At 40.3% G+C, this 18,301-nt stretch overlaps 1 protein-coding gene across 1 annotated transcript in view; it reads left to right on the top strand.

The window, feature by feature from the left end:
• Positions 1 to 4,728: 4,728 nt before the first annotated feature.
• septin12 (septin 12) overlaps positions 4,729 to 18,301 on the top strand; it is an 89,064-nt gene continuing 75,491 nt past the window's right edge. The window contains exon 1 of the mRNA XM_067571412.1: positions 4,729 to 5,028. Coding sequence (XP_067427513.1) covers positions 4,974 to 5,028 — 55 coding nt within the window. The 5' untranslated portion in view covers positions 4,729 to 4,973. The remainder of the gene's footprint in view (positions 5,029 to 18,301) is intronic.

Here is an 18,301-nt window from a genome sequence, read left to right as displayed (position 1 = left end):
TTGCTATTAGCAGTTTCTGTTGGCAGTGTAGCTATGGATGTACACACAACTATCACTGAATTACTTTGATACTGAAGAAAACTTACAAACATGACAATTCTCAGGAGTTATAGGGACTGTCTTTTTTCTGTTATTTCTACGCAGATATGTGGTGGATGTTTATGATGAAGATGACAGTTATGTTCAGTTATGACTCAAAGGAGAAAGCTTTATGCTTGAAAACTAAACCTGAAAACTGCTTAAGATAACTGGGTTAAATTGAACTTGTTAAGAGTTTTTGGGGGAGGGTTTGCCCTGATGCACATGCTGCTGAGCTGTGTGTAGTGGTGTTCCTATGTTCAAACTGTGCAATGAAACTGGTGGATGAAGTTTTATCATCCAATAGACCTGATGGAAAAAACTGTGACAATAATACCCAGGTTGTAAAAAACAATAATAGGAATTTTCCTTTAAGCTAATGCTATGCTTCATTTATCATATTCCATCATATCTATGAGCCTATCTAAATTGGTATGTGGTGCCTGAATTCTTTTGGCCCTGACAATTCACCACAGACATCAAGCACTGTGCAAGAAGATTCCTTCAGGCGAGTCAGAGCACGAGCAAACACACACACGCTGTCTCTGTCTCACACACACACACACACCAGCACACCAGTACCAGCTGGTGACTCAAAAAACTGGGGAGGACAGGAGGAAAACCAACCCACAGCGTCATGTTATTTTACACTAGTTGGCTACTTATCTCTACTTTCTTATGTTAGTTAGCTATGTTATATTCTTATGTGTAAATGCAGGGCTATGCAGAGACCTTCACAGAGGCAGGTGTTCAAAGTTAAAAAGGGGCACATGGAACAAGATTTTAAAACACCACACACCAACATAATTTATAGCATGACCTACTGAATTATAGCAACCCATATTCAAACAGAATGTAAAAGAATATTACAACAAACCGCATCATACTATATCATTGTCCCCCAGCTGATCAAATCGGAGGGGGTGACAATTTTATATGCCATTCACTGAATTGCATATAAAACAATTAGCTTTCAAAAACAAAAACCCTGAGTGGTGAAAAGGCTGCTTCTATAAAGACATCTATATATATTGTTTCTAAACAAAGAAGTGCTCATTTTAGCCCTGCAGTGGTTCAGAATGTGTCATTTTACCAACAAAGTTAAACGAAGTTAACTTCAAATTTATAAACATAGCACAAAAAGTAAGGAAATTTGTGTTTGGTAGATTATTTCTTTGTTGTAACAATGCTTCTTGGCAATTAATCTTATACTGTTGGAAAGCCTGTTTATTTCCCCTTTAAATGGTGCCACATTTGTAAGGAACATACATTTGTGGGATGAGCAGCAGAGCTGAGTATGTGGGTTGCACCCATGAAAAATATGCCAAATCTCTGCCAATGCCAAACAGCTTCTTTTGCTGTTGCTATTGACTCTTGTTTTGAGCTTCTGGTACCCCAGAAGACCGTTTCCTCATCCTGTCAGCACTTAGGTACCGTTGGCTGTGTTCTACAGATTTGCAGTCAAGGTTTGCAGGAAGATATGGCCAACGGCTCTCTGCCCAGACAACCCGGAACAGACTGCACTCAGCCAATCTCTGGTCTCATAGGGCTGCCAGGAGGCCTGCCATGACTGCCCTTCTCCGTCAGGCCCATTTGTGCTGGTGTTGGCAACATGTGCACTGGAACTTAAACATGTAGAGAAACGTTATGTTCAGCAATGAGTCCAGATTCTGCCTATGGCAGTTGGGGTCAAAGTGTGGAGAAGATGCAGAGAACGCTATGCTGATTGCTGCACCGATAGAGTAACATCTTTTGGTGGAGGCAGTGTGATGGTGTGGGGCGGCATCTTCCTCACTGGAAAAACGAGGCTTGTCATCATTGGAGGCAACCTCAATGCAGAGAGATATCGAGATGAGATTCTGCAACCATTGGCAATCCCATATCTTGTTTCTTCAAACTTTAATCATCCTATCCACCAAACGCCAAACAAGAGTCAATGGCAGAGTAAGCTGTTTGGCATTGGTAGAGAAGAAGGCATATTTTTCATGGGTGCAACCCACATTCTCAGCTCTGCTGCTCATCCCACAAATGCATGTTCCTTACAAATGTGGCACCATTTAAAAGGGAAAACAGGCTTTCCAAAGGTTTAAGATTTATTGCCAAGAAACATTGTTAAAACAAAGAAATAATCTACCAAACACAAAATTCCTTACTTTTTGTGCTATGTTTAGTATTGTTCTATTGTGACAACAGATTTATGTTCTCAACAAAAAGTATTAATACATGTATCAAATATATGATTTACACACTCTTATCTATATGCAAGACAGTAGTTTACAAAGCTGACTGTACTACTGTTGTTATTCTAGTTACTTTTAGTATTTAAAAAGTTTTAATTGATTGTTGATTGATTAGGGAGGACCTCCTCTGTTGGAGTTTTTCATTTTTTGTGTTTTGGCCAATAACGGATTAGCATGAAGAAAAATGAAGAAGATCCCACCCTAAGGAGAACAGCAGGAGCCCGTCCTCCTTTGCTCTCCTCTCACCATCTCACACACACTGCCCTTTACCCTCTCGCCTTGCTGCAGGTGTCGCTGTTGAAGCATTTTAATCAGAATTTAAATATTTGATTTTTTCCAGAGAAGACAGAAAAAAATATTTATAAATGATACTGATTTGTGTTTTTAAATGGTTTATTTGAACCAGTTACTCTTTTTTTGTATTTTGATCTTCCTCTGGCCTCTCAAAAATAGGAGGGGCAATCTCCTCTGCCTCTATGGACCAGCCTCCTCTGACACACACACACACACACACACACACACACACACACACACACACACACTTGCAGTCACACTCAGACATGTATATACACACAGATGCACCGTCTGGAACTATCGAGTCCATCACAGGAAACAGGCCAATTAAGCAGTCTCAGAGAGAGAGAGAGAGGAGCCAAACCCATGTGACTGAATTCCCACAGGCACCACAACATGCACACACACACACACACACACACAGACATACTCATACATGGACAAAGTCACATTTACCTGTGCTCGGAAATATACACACTTGCGTCAACTTGTTAATTATGTCTGCAGATGTGCACCTCATAATTCATGATTCTATGATTTTTAAAATTTTATTATTGAAGTTATTCTGGTCTCTTGCTTTCTGTCACTCTCTCTTTCTCTCTCTCTCTCTCTCTCTCTCTCTCACACACACACATATACACACACTCCTAATAGTACTGAGGGCTGGGGGGCTCTCATTAGCCCTGTGGCTCTGAATTGGGGAGGATTAACGTCACCGTGGCTTTTCATGATTTGCACAGACTGGTGTGTGTGTGTGTGTGTGTGTGTGTGTGAGAAAGAGAGAGAGAGAGAGAGAGAAATCATGGTCCAGTATGCAATTTACACAAAAGTGATGTGGAAACCTAAAGCCTCCAGCCTTTTCATCTTGTGTCCAGCAGTTCCTCTTTTGATATGAACAATATTTGCATATTCGTTTAACTTTACTATCTAAATTTGATTTTGTTTTGTCAAAATAAACAGAGTTAACAATAGTGAATTTATTCCAGTGCATGATCATCTCTCTATTCATGATACAGAGTCGATACAACAGCCTGCATAAAAAAGTTTTTTTAATATTAGAGGTAGATTTAGATGTACATTGAGGAGCTGCTTGAAAAAAATAGCTAATGATGTAACTAGTCACAGTCAGTTTAGTTTAACTTAAATTTAACTTAATTTTCTTTAGAATTTTTAAAATCTTGTATGTATGTAATTATGTCATGACATCATAGATATGTAAATTAGCACTTGGCATCATCTAGCGACATCTAGCGACTTTTTCTGCAAGCTTTAGCTACTTCCCACTGAAAATAGTTGGCAACCATTTTTGGCCAGGGAGACGATGTCACCATCCAAACAATGTTTGCTGGGTATGATTCCTCTGGGGATGATGAAATAGCCACAGCATGTGTATGACAATCTGGTCATTAGTGTAAAACTAGGAGTAAGTCAATGGATTGAAACAATTTACTACTCATGTCCTTCCTTTAGTGCAGAAACAGGAGTACAGGTAGGCCTATAGCCTACATCCCAGATAGCAAAATTGCTGTGGCCCAGATTCGGCCCACACCAGACCCACATACTGTGTGGAATGATGGCACTTGGAAGGTCTGCTCCTGTTTCCCAGATGTGGGCCACAAACAAGCCATAGCATAGTTGCCGTATGTCAACCAAGAACAAACCAGATAAACCAGAACTGGCCCACATCCAGCGAGAGCACCACATCTTTACCAAAAAAGGCCCCCATTTCATTTGGGAAATTTGGGCCATATTTATTATTTTACATGTGGGCCATTTCAGGCTCACATCCATTTTGTCCAGGCCACAAGTAGGCAAACAGTGCCGCATCATTGTCTGAAGTGGCCCACTACCGTATGCTATCTGGGACTTGCCTTTCACTGCTGCCTGGTTAGTTGGGAAACTGAGCAGTCCGTGATTCTTACAAACTTCAAGGTCCATCTGACATCTTTGCCCTGAGGAAAGCCAGTCGGGAGTAGGAGAGAAAGCGAAGAAAAGAGAAATTTGACTGAGGATTTTTTCCAGGTGTTGCATGCGGCTCCGCCCACCGGCCATCCGTCCCCCGCCCCCTGTCCCCCTGGGTCTGGGCTGCAGGCAGCCGAGCAGGGGGGCTGGGCCAGCGATACGCCGCCTCACTGATGCTCCTTCAGCGCGCTTGGACGGTGAGGACACACAGTACCGACAGGACAGCCGGGCCATAGCACTGCTCAGCCGGCTCCCCGCCTGCACACACTCCTGCCGCTCCTGGTCATCAACGCGGACGACTTTCGTTACTTTTCGAGAGGGATTTCAAGTTTTTCTCAGAGTTCCGATTTTCTTATCTGACTTGGAGTGGCATCACGGAGCCTTCGGAATTCAGACAGGATGTCGGAACTTTCCGTGAATGACCACCTCGAAGGGATTTTATCAGATTTTGAAGGTATGTAGGCTGTAATATAGAATTACTTTACTGCTGCCTGTTTTGTTGGCGTGTAATAAAACCAAATGGGGGTCGCTTCAGGCTGTTTTACCCTCTCCTTTCAAAGAGAAAACTCGTGTCTGCAGCAGGGCTGAGTTACAGCAGCGTGACCTGCTGTTCTTTCTTACTTTTCCAACGAAATGAACTATTTGTTGACAGGTGCGCAGTAACACTCAACTATACTAGAAACCACCAGTAGCCTGCAATAACAATGTTGTTGGTTTTTGTTCGACCGAGAGCAGAGACTATTAGACGATTAAGGAATTAGTTATTCAACAGAAAATTGTATGAAATAAAAAATAAATATTTGATGGTTTTCAAAGACTTTTTTGGTTGTAAATAGAATATTTTCAGTGTAAGACATTTTTCATAGTTTTCTTACATTTTATAACCTATTGAGAAAACAGTTGCCAGATTAATGGATAATGAGGAGGCTACAGGCTAATTGTCAATCGCAACCAAAGTAAAATCATTAGTTTTTTTTTTACCACTTATTGTGTAGCTACAATAAGTCACAGTTTACATTTACACTTGCTTACATGGATGCAACAGGTAATCTAAAAATGTGGTAGTATGCAAAAAAAGAAAGAAAATGTAGAATAAATGGTTGGATATTTTTGTCTTACTTTCACTATATCCCTGTTCTACAAGCATTCCAGTTCATTTCATTCGTTGTTCCAGTCACTTCAAACTGTTTGGTTTTGTATGCCTCTGAGGAAGACTTATAGTATAATTACTGGAGTCAGATTTAAACAGCCAGGTAAGAGAGCAGCACTAATAACACAGTGTAAGCAAAGCTTTGAAAAGCTTTCTGTGTGTGCAGGGGCTTCTCTCTCTCTCTCTCTCTCTCTCTCTCTCTCTCTCTCTCTCTCTCTCTCTCTCTCTCTCTCTCTCTCTCTCTGTTTGTGTGTGTGTGTGTGTGAGAGAGAGAGAATAATTTCATCCCATCAGCAGGCGAGGCAGTAAATTCAGTTTGGTGAATGAGTTGGCTCTTAGTGCACTAAAGTGCACTAAATGAGGAGTGACCAGGAGACTAATTTGAAGCCCCTCAGCTAAACATCAGCTCCATTTCTTTATTTGATCATTTTTATTATTTCCTATAAAAGTATACAGCACATGAAACAGTCCAATAATGCAGTAAATTCATATGTACGTAAAAATGGTTAAAAGGAGAAAATAACTAGAAAATAATCACCCAAAAACATATGCACAGAATGTTCAACAAAAAACTAAACAAATCAAAATTAACCTCAACAGTGTCCTACAGTCTCATTTTTAATGGAATGAGTGAATTAAAAGTTACAAAAGAGGCTCAACATGAACCCCTTTTGGCTTTGATGAATAAGGTCCATTAATAAAGAATTAAGACTGTGTGGTTAATTAAGAATAGCTAGCATGATATGTAGTGAGCAAAGTACAAACTCTGTCAGTGCTCTCTGCTGGACAAACTATGCAATGGAGACATTGAGCCCTATCTTACACCCGGCAAGTGTCTTTGCTAGTTTAAGACCGACACAGTTGTCATTTTCCCATCCAGCACCCACATTGTTTAAATAGCAAATGCACTTGCACCCATCAGAGCACCCATGGGCGTGTTGGTCTTAAAATCAGGTGTGGACAGGCGCGTTGTTGGCGTATTGCTATCTTGAGGCAGCAGAAAGTGATTGCATGATTGACCAACAAAAACTTGGTCTGAAGTCAATGGTGCAGTGTTTCACTATTATTTTAAGGGCGCATTATCAAGACAGTAATATGCGCGTTCATAGGCGGCTGCACAACACGTGTACACTCTGCTTGTTACACACACACAGACACGCAGCAGCGCACAGATATGCAAAAGATTAAAATAAAAGGATTATAATGTGAAAGATTATTATTGTGTACATTAACATATTTTTAAAAATACATGTCATAATGGTTAGTCATAATATTTATCAGAATTAACTAATCGCAGTAATGATGAAATTGTTTAATTATTTGACCAAATTGTGGCAATACATGTAGGTATTTAAACAGACCTGTCAGGTTGAGGGTGTCTGTCAAGGCAATCTGATATCAACAACGGATCAGACACAGATCGATTTCCTGCTACATCAATACACAAGGACATTAGAAACACATGGGGAAATAAATGAGGTGAAAACAATTATTAAACTAAAGAAGGAAAGAACTGTGGACAGCTCCTAGCTGCTGCCAGCAGCAGGACCAGTATCTTTGAGAGCTGATCAAGTCCTGACAACTGTGTATGATGATTTTTTACATGATTAAAATGAATGATTTAATTTTTGATCAATATTTAACAAATATTCTTTAACATTTTTGAGATTACAGTGATCAGGTTTCTTTCAGCAATTAAAACCCTGCTGATTTGACCTGTTACTTTGGGGAGGGAGGGTCCAGGAGCAGCAGGGGCCAGTGTGCTTGTAATGGATTGTGTGCTTTCACTTCGCGCACAAGCAGATCCGTTTCCTTATGCGCCATTATAATAGCAACATGCCAAGGTGCAAGTGCGCCTGGCTTTTAAAGCGAATGGAAGATGACACTCTGATTGGTTTATGGCATGTTATGCCCAAAACACACCCATGATTAATTAAGAGACTAAGGACAACCCGTTTGAACCATGCGTCTGGTGCTGCGACCATTTTTCTGCTGTTAAACTAGCAAAAGTGGATTTGGACACACCTTAAATGCACTTGCACCATGCGCTTTAGACCGTGCACTTTAGATCGTTAAAATAGGGCCCACTGTTTCAAAATAACTTCAAACATAAACTTGGAATTACTGGAATTACTTTTCTAAGCTAATATTGTGTAAATTAGAGCCTGACCAATACAGGACTTTTAAGACTGATGCTGATTTTGGTATTTTAGGGATTAAAAATTCTACTAACAATATTTTAGCTGACATTTACATGATGTGATCATCAGATGTTAAATGAGGGGATTAGTAATTCTGAAAAGGCACTGTTTCTCAGCCTTAAACTTTTCAGACAAACTACTAAACAAAACTACTGGTCTCCACTGCGGTGACTGTAAGTGATAGCACCACTGTTCATTTACTCACTAGAACTGTCTTATTGACTGTTTCACAAATAAACCTGCACCACTCAATTGAGGGGAGGTGACTGATCGTACCGCTTACTGCAGCGAAACCCGGCTGACACACTGCTGTCAGGATTCTTAAGCTTATAGTGGTTGTGTGGTTCATTATCATCATGAGCACCTTACCTTTAAGACACAAAACAGACACACAAGCGCTGACTCTGTTCTGCTCTGCAGCAGTCAGCTGAGCTGTGATGCATTCAGTGAATTTATGGAGATTATTAGTGTGTCGCCAACAGTGGAGTCGCAGTGCTCTCTGGTGAACAAGCTACACAGTAGCAAAGATGGTAATAAAATAGCTTGAATACATGTCTTTGTATCTCCATTACTTTATATATTTGGTTATTTAACCAGCCAATGCCAATTTATCTGCATTTAGCTCGAACCGGCACCTCTCTAGTATTGGTCTGCTCTAGTTTAAATCTACTCTGCATCAGCCAGCACTGCATTGCGAAGAAGACTGTCCTCCCAAAAAGAATTACAGCATCACTCATCTCAGGAAGTGCCTCAAAATGAAATATGTTTACATTCAAGTGACATAGGATCAAAGGAGGAAGTAAAGTGACATGGTTATCAAGCAATGGAGTCTGTGCAGGGAGGAGGTCAGGATGGATGGCTGGTTCAACAAAACATCAGACTTAAACACAAGAGACCACGTTCCTTTCCCATTTCCAACCCACAGCATCATTTTTGTTTTAGCCATGACCACAGTCTCCTAAACTTAACCACATGGGTATTATGCAATGCTCCCAAACCATGATCTTTCACTAAATCTAACCAAACTTTAACCATTGCATTGTCAGATCATAAAAAATATTTACATATTTCAACAGTGACTTGTTTTGGAAGGTACTGACAAATCAGATCAGGACACACTTTGCTGTGTTGTTGTAGAGGGCATGCACAAATACTGTAATCGGACATTGAATTTGGAGGACTAGTTGTTCTTGAGAGCAGTTAGTGTAAAATAGCATAATTATAACGTGTAAAAAATGATATTTTTCTCTCAGTTTTGGCCTTCTGCTCAGTATCATAATGAGCCATATTTTGTCTACTGCACCCCATTTACATGTGTGGAAGCAAAAATATTAGAAACACCTCCCTTTTATAACATGCGTCTGAAAACAACATTTCACACACAGAAAAAATAGGATGCTGGATTGTTGGACCACATTACAATATACAGGGGTTTGTATTTTGCTGGTCACCCTGGCACGATGTTTTGAAAATGGCACTCCGAAGCGAATACATTTGTACATTTGAAAAGCTTAAGGTCTTACGTCACAGTTTTGACACGGAAAAAAAATACAAATGACATACATGATGACATATGATCTGTTTGTCATGTTGTAAACCTTTCAAAAACATTAGTCAGTGTACATCCGCTTCCCAGCAATGCTTCCTGTCGCCCCTCACTATCTGTCAGCACTTACTCAGAATTTCAGTAGAACTCATCACAGAATACAGCTGATGTCAGTCTTATTAAAGGTATTTTTTTTAAGACATATTTGAACCATTGCAAAGATTGAGGGAAAACCTGTAGGAAAAAAGAACAAAAATGTTCATATCAGCATCTTTGGTGTGAGGGCAGTGAGAGAGAGACAAGATGTTAGAATGGACTTTGTTCTTCCTCAGGGTGATCCATCATGTCCCAGGACCCTGCAGGGACACTGCAACAAAAGATGCCCTCTCTCCTTTCATTCCTACTCCCTTTCCACATTCCTCTGTTTAGACAGGTGTTGATCTGTGCTTCTAAACAAATTAGTTTAGCCCTCAGCTACAGACTGCCACTCTAGCTGCTTTTTGGACAACTGTGGAAGTCTATTTGACAGCGCAAACTACTGTCACAGGACAATCAGTGCTTTTAGTCTCTAAAAATGCCAAGTGCCAAAGAAATAAAAGATTTGTACAGATTAGTCATTATCATTTTTGGAAAATTATCTTTTAAATAAAGTACTACCTAAATACACAAAAACAAATGCCTGAAAAACAAAAAAAAATAAGCTCTGAGAATCAAACATATGGTGTCAACTCTGAGCACTTGACAGATCTGAATCTTCTATGCTACAACTCAACAATCACTGATGCTTCACATTAACCTGTGTTTACCTCCCACTGAGTCGTCCTCTCAGCAGCTTGCTTTTGGCTGAGAGTCCATGTAAGCGGGAGAATATCATCAGATGTGGTGGATCTAAATTAGATTTAGTAACAGTGGAGCAATTGTTGATGCTGGGCTGGCCAGCCAGCTGTGGAATGCTGGGTGAAAGATGGCGCCTCATCTCCATTGCTGACTTGTGTGTTAATCAGATGGATAAGAGCCACCATCTAAAGACATGTGATTTAAGGAAAAGAATTAAAATGGTGGGGTTTTGTGTGTGTGTGTGTGTGTGTGTGTGTGTGTGTGTGTGTGTGTGTGTGTGTGTGTGTGTGTATGCACTCAAAGCAGAGCAGAAGATTAATTCCACTTTGTAAAAATGAACTTGGCATTCAAAACTGTTAATAGATGTAATTTGAGGTTTTCTAGGATTGTCCAATATCAATGCACAGAATTGTATACGTGTAGTGAGTTGAATTTTAATAAAATGCCAGATACTTTTGTCCAGAAGGTCATAAATATCTGCTTACTGTTACAGCTTGCCAGGCTCTCTGATCAGGGCTTTGCTGAGCAACAGAAGTGTTTGTCTAAACTTATAAAGTGTGGCTTTGCTTTGGATGTATCACTGTGTTGTGTTTATCAGATCAAAAATACCAAACAGTTCCCCTCTGGCTGAATATTTTACTGATTAAACTCTAAATCGGCAGTTTCATGTGTGAGACTTTGCCTTTATTGGAAGATTGTAAGTGATGTCACAAACATCAAGTTGCTCCATCGCTAAATCATCATAGTGTAGCATTAAATGCACACACTTAATTTACATCTTCAGTCCCCTGGCCACAGAGATCCATAACGTCTTATCAGAATTTTGATGGTATTTGGACAATCAGGGACTTCTCTTGTATTGGTGCTGTACATAATAAAAGCCTTTGGACAGTCAAATAGTCAAAAAACTAAGTGAAGGCAGTGGAAGGTGTGTGTTTGGGCCTTTGGGTGACATGGGAGATTAGAGGAGGTCAGGGGGGGTAAGAGCTGCTCCTCCTCCCAGCCCTGTCCCATCCTGGTACTGCACTCCAGCAGGGCGCGAACTCTGCAGAGATCAGAGAGAGTCCCATGACTTACTGACCCAGTGACCACACACACACACACACACACACACACTCACACACACACACACAGCCCGTTGTCTTTGCTCATGACAAGTGGTACTCTAATCAAAAACAAAAGTGCTGGTCCCCCTCTAACATTCCAGTCTGCATTAACGCAGTGGAGCACAGCAATCCAGGACCCAGACCTGCCAGTGTGTGTTTTCTGTTCAGTAGTAGACATTAGGGGTGCCACGGATCACAAAACTCACGGTTCGAATCGTATCACGGTTTTGATTCACAGATCGGATGATTTTTAGGATCAGAAAAAAAAGAGACAAATATAACTTCTATTTATTCTGTAAAACACTTAAAGGAAGGAACTTTTGCCCATGGTCCTAAGTGAAAACAGCATTCAAGATATCCAATGTTTAAATAAAATCTTAAAATAAAAAATAAAATATTCAATACTCAATTGTTAAAGTGCAGGGATATGAGGGATGATACCTTCTTCCTTTAAACATGGTAGTGAATGAAACAACAGCCTGTGTTCACATCATCAAAACTTGATGATTACTTACAAACATGAACACACGTCTTGTCCTACAGCTTAGCTTGTTGAACAAGCCACCAAACAAACATTCACCGCTAACGTCAGTTAGCAGCTAGATAGCTAATTAGCTGCTCAGCTTCAGTACATTAAACAGCATGTAAACATACCTGCAGATGTCACTTCAGACCCGTTAGATGCTTGTTTGGTCGTTGCTCTTCAAAATCCCTGTTAGCAACATGCTGTCTGTCCATGACTTGTACTTACAGCAGTTTGTTTACTTTGTCTTAAATGAGACATTTAAATTTTGCAATTTAACAGTGGGGGCGATCCGTACAGATCACAGATCAACTATGTTCTGTTACACCACAAGTAGACATCTGAGTTTTGTCATACAGAAAACAGACACACACACACACATACACACGTACAGACAGGTAGCACTTGATGTGGCTTGCTGCCAAGCCATTCTCCCATAATGGATTAGAATTTGGCAAGATATCAGTGCAGGCTGTCTGGTACTCAGATGTGTCTGGAGTTGTCAGGCCCTTAAAACACAGTGGATCATTTCTAATGAACCAATGAGAGCATGGAGACAAAACTATTACTGCAGGTAAAGTACGAAGACTCCGGTCTGAAAACAATCATCTCCAACTGACCTGAACTGAATTGATCAGAAAAGAAAAAATCTGTATTGTTCAAATTCAGTATCATCATCGGACTTTGTATTTTTCCCTTGGCACATCTGTATTCCTTGGGCATCTAAATTATTTGTGCAGACATATTTTTAAATGTTCACCAAATATACTCATTTGCTGGTAACTAAGATAAATGGCGGCTGTGGCTAATCAGTACCAAAAAATGTAAACTTGATAATTACTGATTACGTATTACTCAGCAGCAAAAGTAACACATTGCATTACTTGTTATGTTACTTTTGTTACTTGGCCATCAGCTTTGTCAAAGTTCCCTTTAAACAACTCAGAATCCTCCACACACACACAGACACACACGTTCCATCTTTTGTTTTTAACACATGTAGAAAGAGAAAATGAGACATTGTGGTTTAACAAGCAGGCAGAAAATAGTTTGGAAGGATTTACTGACCATCCAACAGCTAGCGTTAGTGTAGCCTCAGTTACCGCACACAGCACTACAGAAGTCCTGACCTCAGCTGCACGAGTCACACACCCTCCAATTCTGAACTAAGCAAGTGTCAGGTGACCAGTTGTTGGGAAGGTTACTTTGAAATGTAATAGGTTACAGATTACTAGTTACCCCGTTAAACATGTAATTTAACTATTTTAATTACTTCATCCAAGTAATGTAATTTATTACAGTTGAATTTAAACCAGGCAGTGTAAGCCTCACTGTTAATCTCATTTCCAGCACTGAAAGGCATTCTTGTCCGATGACATGGCGACCTGCCTTGATGTTGCAGGCATGGCAGACTCAGGTTGCTTAGAACAATCAAGAAGCAACCTCTGGGGCTGAAAAATGAAGCCAATGCCAAAGTGCCAAAAAGTGCAGCTCCTTGAATGGCCACTTGAGGCTTCAAAAGCGAGTCAATCCCCATAGACTCCCATGTTAAAATGCCCAACGCTTACACGCTTACAGCCTGGTACAAAAAACGGTTTTGGTCTCTATAGCTAATTTCCCCATTCATGACAACTGTACAGGGGGTGAATTTTTTTCTAAGTCACCAGTTTAAATTTTATTAAGCCATAAGGTTATGCATAATCAAGGACGTGGCCGCTTTGAGTGACAGGTCGCTAGCCACTAGGTAGCTTGTTTCAGCAACCAGGCTTCATTTGGTGCGCCTTAGCTCCACGTCTTTGCCCATTTTGGATTAGCCAGGAGTTAGGCGGAGTCAGGCACTCCCAGAGATGGCAATGGCCAAAGCCACCCACTTTGAGCTTCAGAACAGCTCTTCAGATATGGATGTAGCTACTTTGGACTTACCACGAGTCACATTTCTCCTCCTCTGAAACGTCTATCAGCTGATTGCTGAGACCACAGTGATATCAACCCTCCATTAATCCCGGTACAGACAGCACACTGACCCCCAAGTGTAAAAGTAATGGAGTATTACTGGAATTAGTAACTGTAATATAATTACTGAATTTCAAATTGTAATCCCTTACAATACTCGTTACTGAAAAAGGTCATTAAATTACTATAATGTGTTACAGAGTCATGTGTTACTGCCCAACACTGGTTGTGGTGCTGATTGGTGTCATCACCATAATAATGTCTTAGAGAGAGCATCTGTGTATCTTATCCTCTCAATGAAAACCTTACTGTATTTCTGGGGAGGTGGGGTTTCTTACATGGCTGAGTACCACTGGGGGTAGTTGGAGACATTTATGCAACATCTGCCTGTAACCACTGTGCTATTCTGTCCTTGAAATAGCCACAAAGCACTGGCAGTTAAAATCTGAACACACTGTCCCTTTAATAGACTCCAGCTTCTGTCTAATATTTTTCAGGTGACAGGTGCTTATGAGGCAAATAGTAGCCAGACATCTGAAACACGGTGATGTAAGCGCTAGTTTGTTGTGTGTGTGTGTGTGTGTGCGCGTGTTTATGAGTCCTCAGGCACTGTGTTATTTTCAGCGTTACAACATTGCAAACAGTTGCTTGGAATGTGTCTTCCAGATGTGCTTTTAGTAAGTGGAAGTTGTTTTAATGTGTGTTGTTCATGTGTGTGGCTGAGAGAGAGAGTGACTGAGTGTTATCACAGATTTGTGGCTGCAAAGTATGGATGCAGCATTGTATTGGTTTGTAGGCGTGTGTGTGCGGGCGTGTGTTCACACGTGTCGATGCACATGCTGTCTCGTCTGTCAGAGTTCTACCTGTATGGAATGTAGGGAGGGGGGAGGATGGACGTGGACATGCCCAGACGGGGCTTCCCCTCGTTTTGTGTCCACAGGACAGACTGGGCCTCCAGTGCTTACTGGTTCCCAAATCAACCCATCTCACTGGCCCATAGCTGGTTAATCATGAGAGTAGTTCATTTTGTTAAGGACGAAGAGAATTCTTTCCTCTGTATTTGCCATTGAATCCTTCCTCATTCTGTTAATATCAGCTATGTTTGAACAGTTTGACGCTACCATATACATAAATATTGCAACACCATCAACAGTAGGATGGCTTATGTGTGTGTGTGTGTGTGTGTGTGTGTGTGTGTGTGTGTGTGTGTGTGTGTGTGTGTGTGAATAGGTGAATGAACATTAGAAACATTGTAAAGTGCTTTGGATAAAAAAGCGCTATATTGCTATACATCGATGAGCAGGTGGGCACCTTGCATGGCATCCTCTGCCATCAGTATACGAATGTGTGTGTGAATGGGTGAATGTTAGTCGAATGATGTGTTGTAAAGTGCTTCAAGTGGTCAGTAGACTAGAAAGTCCATTTACCATATCAATGGTGGAAAAAGTATTCAGATCCTTAACTTAAGTACAGCGATTTAAAAATGCCCCATTACAAGTAAAAGTCCTGCATGAAAAATCCTACTACAGTGAAAGTACATAAGTATTATGAGCTTGATGTACTTTAAGTATTGCAGTAAAAGTAGTGGTTTGGTCCCTCTGACTGATATATTATTATATATGACATCATTAGATTATTAATAGTGAAGCATCAGTGTTAGAGCAGCATGTTACTGTTGTAGCTGCTGGAGGTGGAGCTACTTTCAACTACTTTATATACAGTTAGCTAGTTTAGTCCAGTGGTTCCCAACCTAGGGGTCGGGCCCCTCCAAAGGGTCACCAGTTAAATCTGAGGGGTTGTGAGATGATTAATGGGAGAGGAAAGAAGAAAAAACAGTTCTGATACACAAATCTGTTTTCAGTTTTTGAATTTTTTCTTTGATCTTTAATTTTTGGTGAAATATTGGATCATTTGAACATTTATTGAAATGTGAGAAGTTTAGAGGGAAAATCACTATTTGGTGGAGCTGTTAACAACTCATAGACATGTGAAATGTGACCCCGACTACACACTGCTTTTTGTAAGACATCAAAAGCCAAAAAGGTTGGAAACCACTGGTTTCATCTTTAACAATGTGTTGTATTTTAAAAGCTTGTTATATTATCCATTGTGTCAAATCTGCATCTAAAAAATAACTAAAGTGGTCAAATAAATGTAGTGGAGTAGAAAGTACAATATTTCCCTCTGAAATGTAGTTGAGTAGAAGTATAAAGTAGCATCACATGGAAATACTCAAGTAAAGTACAAGTACCTCAAAATTGTACTTAAGTACAGTACTTGAGTAAATGCACTTAGTTACTTTCCACAACTGTCTGATATCATCGAGCAGTCGGTTCTGATTGGTTGAAGCAAGCATGTACATTATTTTCAAGTGTACTGCTCTGATTATCACTTAACTAAATAAATATCCTGAGACATATGGTACTACTGCTGTGTGTGCTGTGTGTGTGTTACATATGTGCTTCATGTTTAAAAGGTCAATTCACTCCATTCCCACTTAGAAAATAAAAACAAAATTATAGGCTGTTTTTTATTTGCCCAGGTTTTGAGATATCCACGTTTTAGATTTCTGCCTCAACCCCGACAGAGAGCTGTTGTGAAACCAGAACTTGCAGTTTCTGCTCTAGAAAACGTTTCTGTAAAGAAAATGTTAAAAATTCCATGGACATTTGTAAGCACACAAGTCCAGAATCCAGTCCTACTTCATTACTATACCCAACTGTATGCCATGTGGTTCACTACACAGGTATACATAAAGAATACTTTTTAAATAATCTAATATCAATGCTTATTTAATATTTTTGTTTTTAGCAACATTTAATTGCAATTTAAGTGCATTTACCCATTTAATGTCACTCAGTCTGAAGAGATTAGTGGTAGCTAGGTCAGGCAGAGAGGGTTAAATGTCTGTTCTGAATGTATGCTAATAAATGAATGGTTGTTTCACAAAGGTTTCTGAGTTCTGTAGACACACATTTAAGAATGGATAGTAAACCCCAGGAACATTATACTTTTTCACAAAAACTGATGAAAGAAATGGTCAGTGTGCGAATGACATGAGTTACAGAAGCTAGTGGAACAGCAGTTTAAACTGGAGATGATGTCAGGACATTACATCAGATAACATACATTGGACAGAAGCTTTTTTCCAAAGCTACTTACAATAAGTGCTTTTAACTTCTGTAGCTAGACATCATCAAAACTTTGCAACACACGACAATACAGTGGAGATAAAAAGAAGTCTTACACATCCCACTTCCGCACAACAGAGTATTTAGGCACACCATATCCGTTCCTCTCCCATCTTGTCTCAGTTTGCAAGCGACCTGTGACAGACTTGCATAGCAAACACTTACCTCCCGCCCATGCTTCGTGGTCAACGTTCCTCAGCAAATACAGCGTAACAGTATCCCTCCTGCAGCGGTGCCCATGTCAGGCGCAGTGGCCCTCACAACCCCACCAAGCATGTTTCATGACACCACTATATCCCAAAGCGCAAATTACTACTAGCCCCCGAAGAACCATCCAGACTGCCAGATCATCCATTTTCTTGTACGCGGTTGTCCCACAGTTTCCACCAAGTCCTCGCACTTGACTGGAGAGACAGCTCCCCCACTCAGAGTCTCGACCTTCCCCCTTGTTCCTTCATACCTTCCCACCATCAGCAGTCATCGTCTAATCGACAAATACCATAACATCCATCATCGACCCTCATCCCCTCAACCCTCTGTCCTATGTTCCTCGACTCTCACCCCTCATCCCTCGACCCTCACCCTTTCCTCCCCCCATCACTTCATCCCTCCATCCCTAATCCCTTCATCAGGTGGTCCAACCCATCCATTAACATTTCAGCTCTCTTTCATTATCTCAATTAAACTATCGAAATCCATATTGTACTTGGGATTATCTTGGTTAGTGAAAAAGTGTTTTTTGTACTTGAAATTTGGTCATTTTTGTCAAAACAAAACATATGAAGAATGAGAAGCAGAGGGGTCACAGAAAAGAGATTTCATTAATCAAGAATGTTGACTGAATGAAAAAGAACATGAAACAAAAATGGCGACAAACAATTGTGTAAACCTTAGAGGACTTCTGCGTAAAATAATGACCCCATATCTTCTGTTTTATCATTTTGAATGACCTGATTGAGTACATTTTCATGTATTTACTGTAATGACTTGCCAAATACTATGAAACACATGATTATATTGTTCAGACCTCCACAGTCTGTGGACCAAAAAAAACATGCCTTTGCTGTGAAACTTTACTGTATCTTTCTAATGGAGATGCAGGGACATTTGGTCTTTGTAAGTATAGATGAAAACACACACACACATACACACACAGAACATATTTCCTCTTGAAGGGAATGTGATCCTGTCCAACTGAACTAGAGGCCAGTTGTTCCATG

This window comes from Thunnus thynnus, chromosome 17, assembly GCF_963924715.1.
Source record: "Thunnus thynnus chromosome 17, fThuThy2.1, whole genome shotgun sequence".
NCBI classification, from domain to species: Eukaryota; Metazoa; Chordata; class Actinopteri; order Scombriformes; family Scombridae; genus Thunnus; species Thunnus thynnus.
This window is presented reverse-complemented; position numbering and strand designations above follow the sequence as displayed.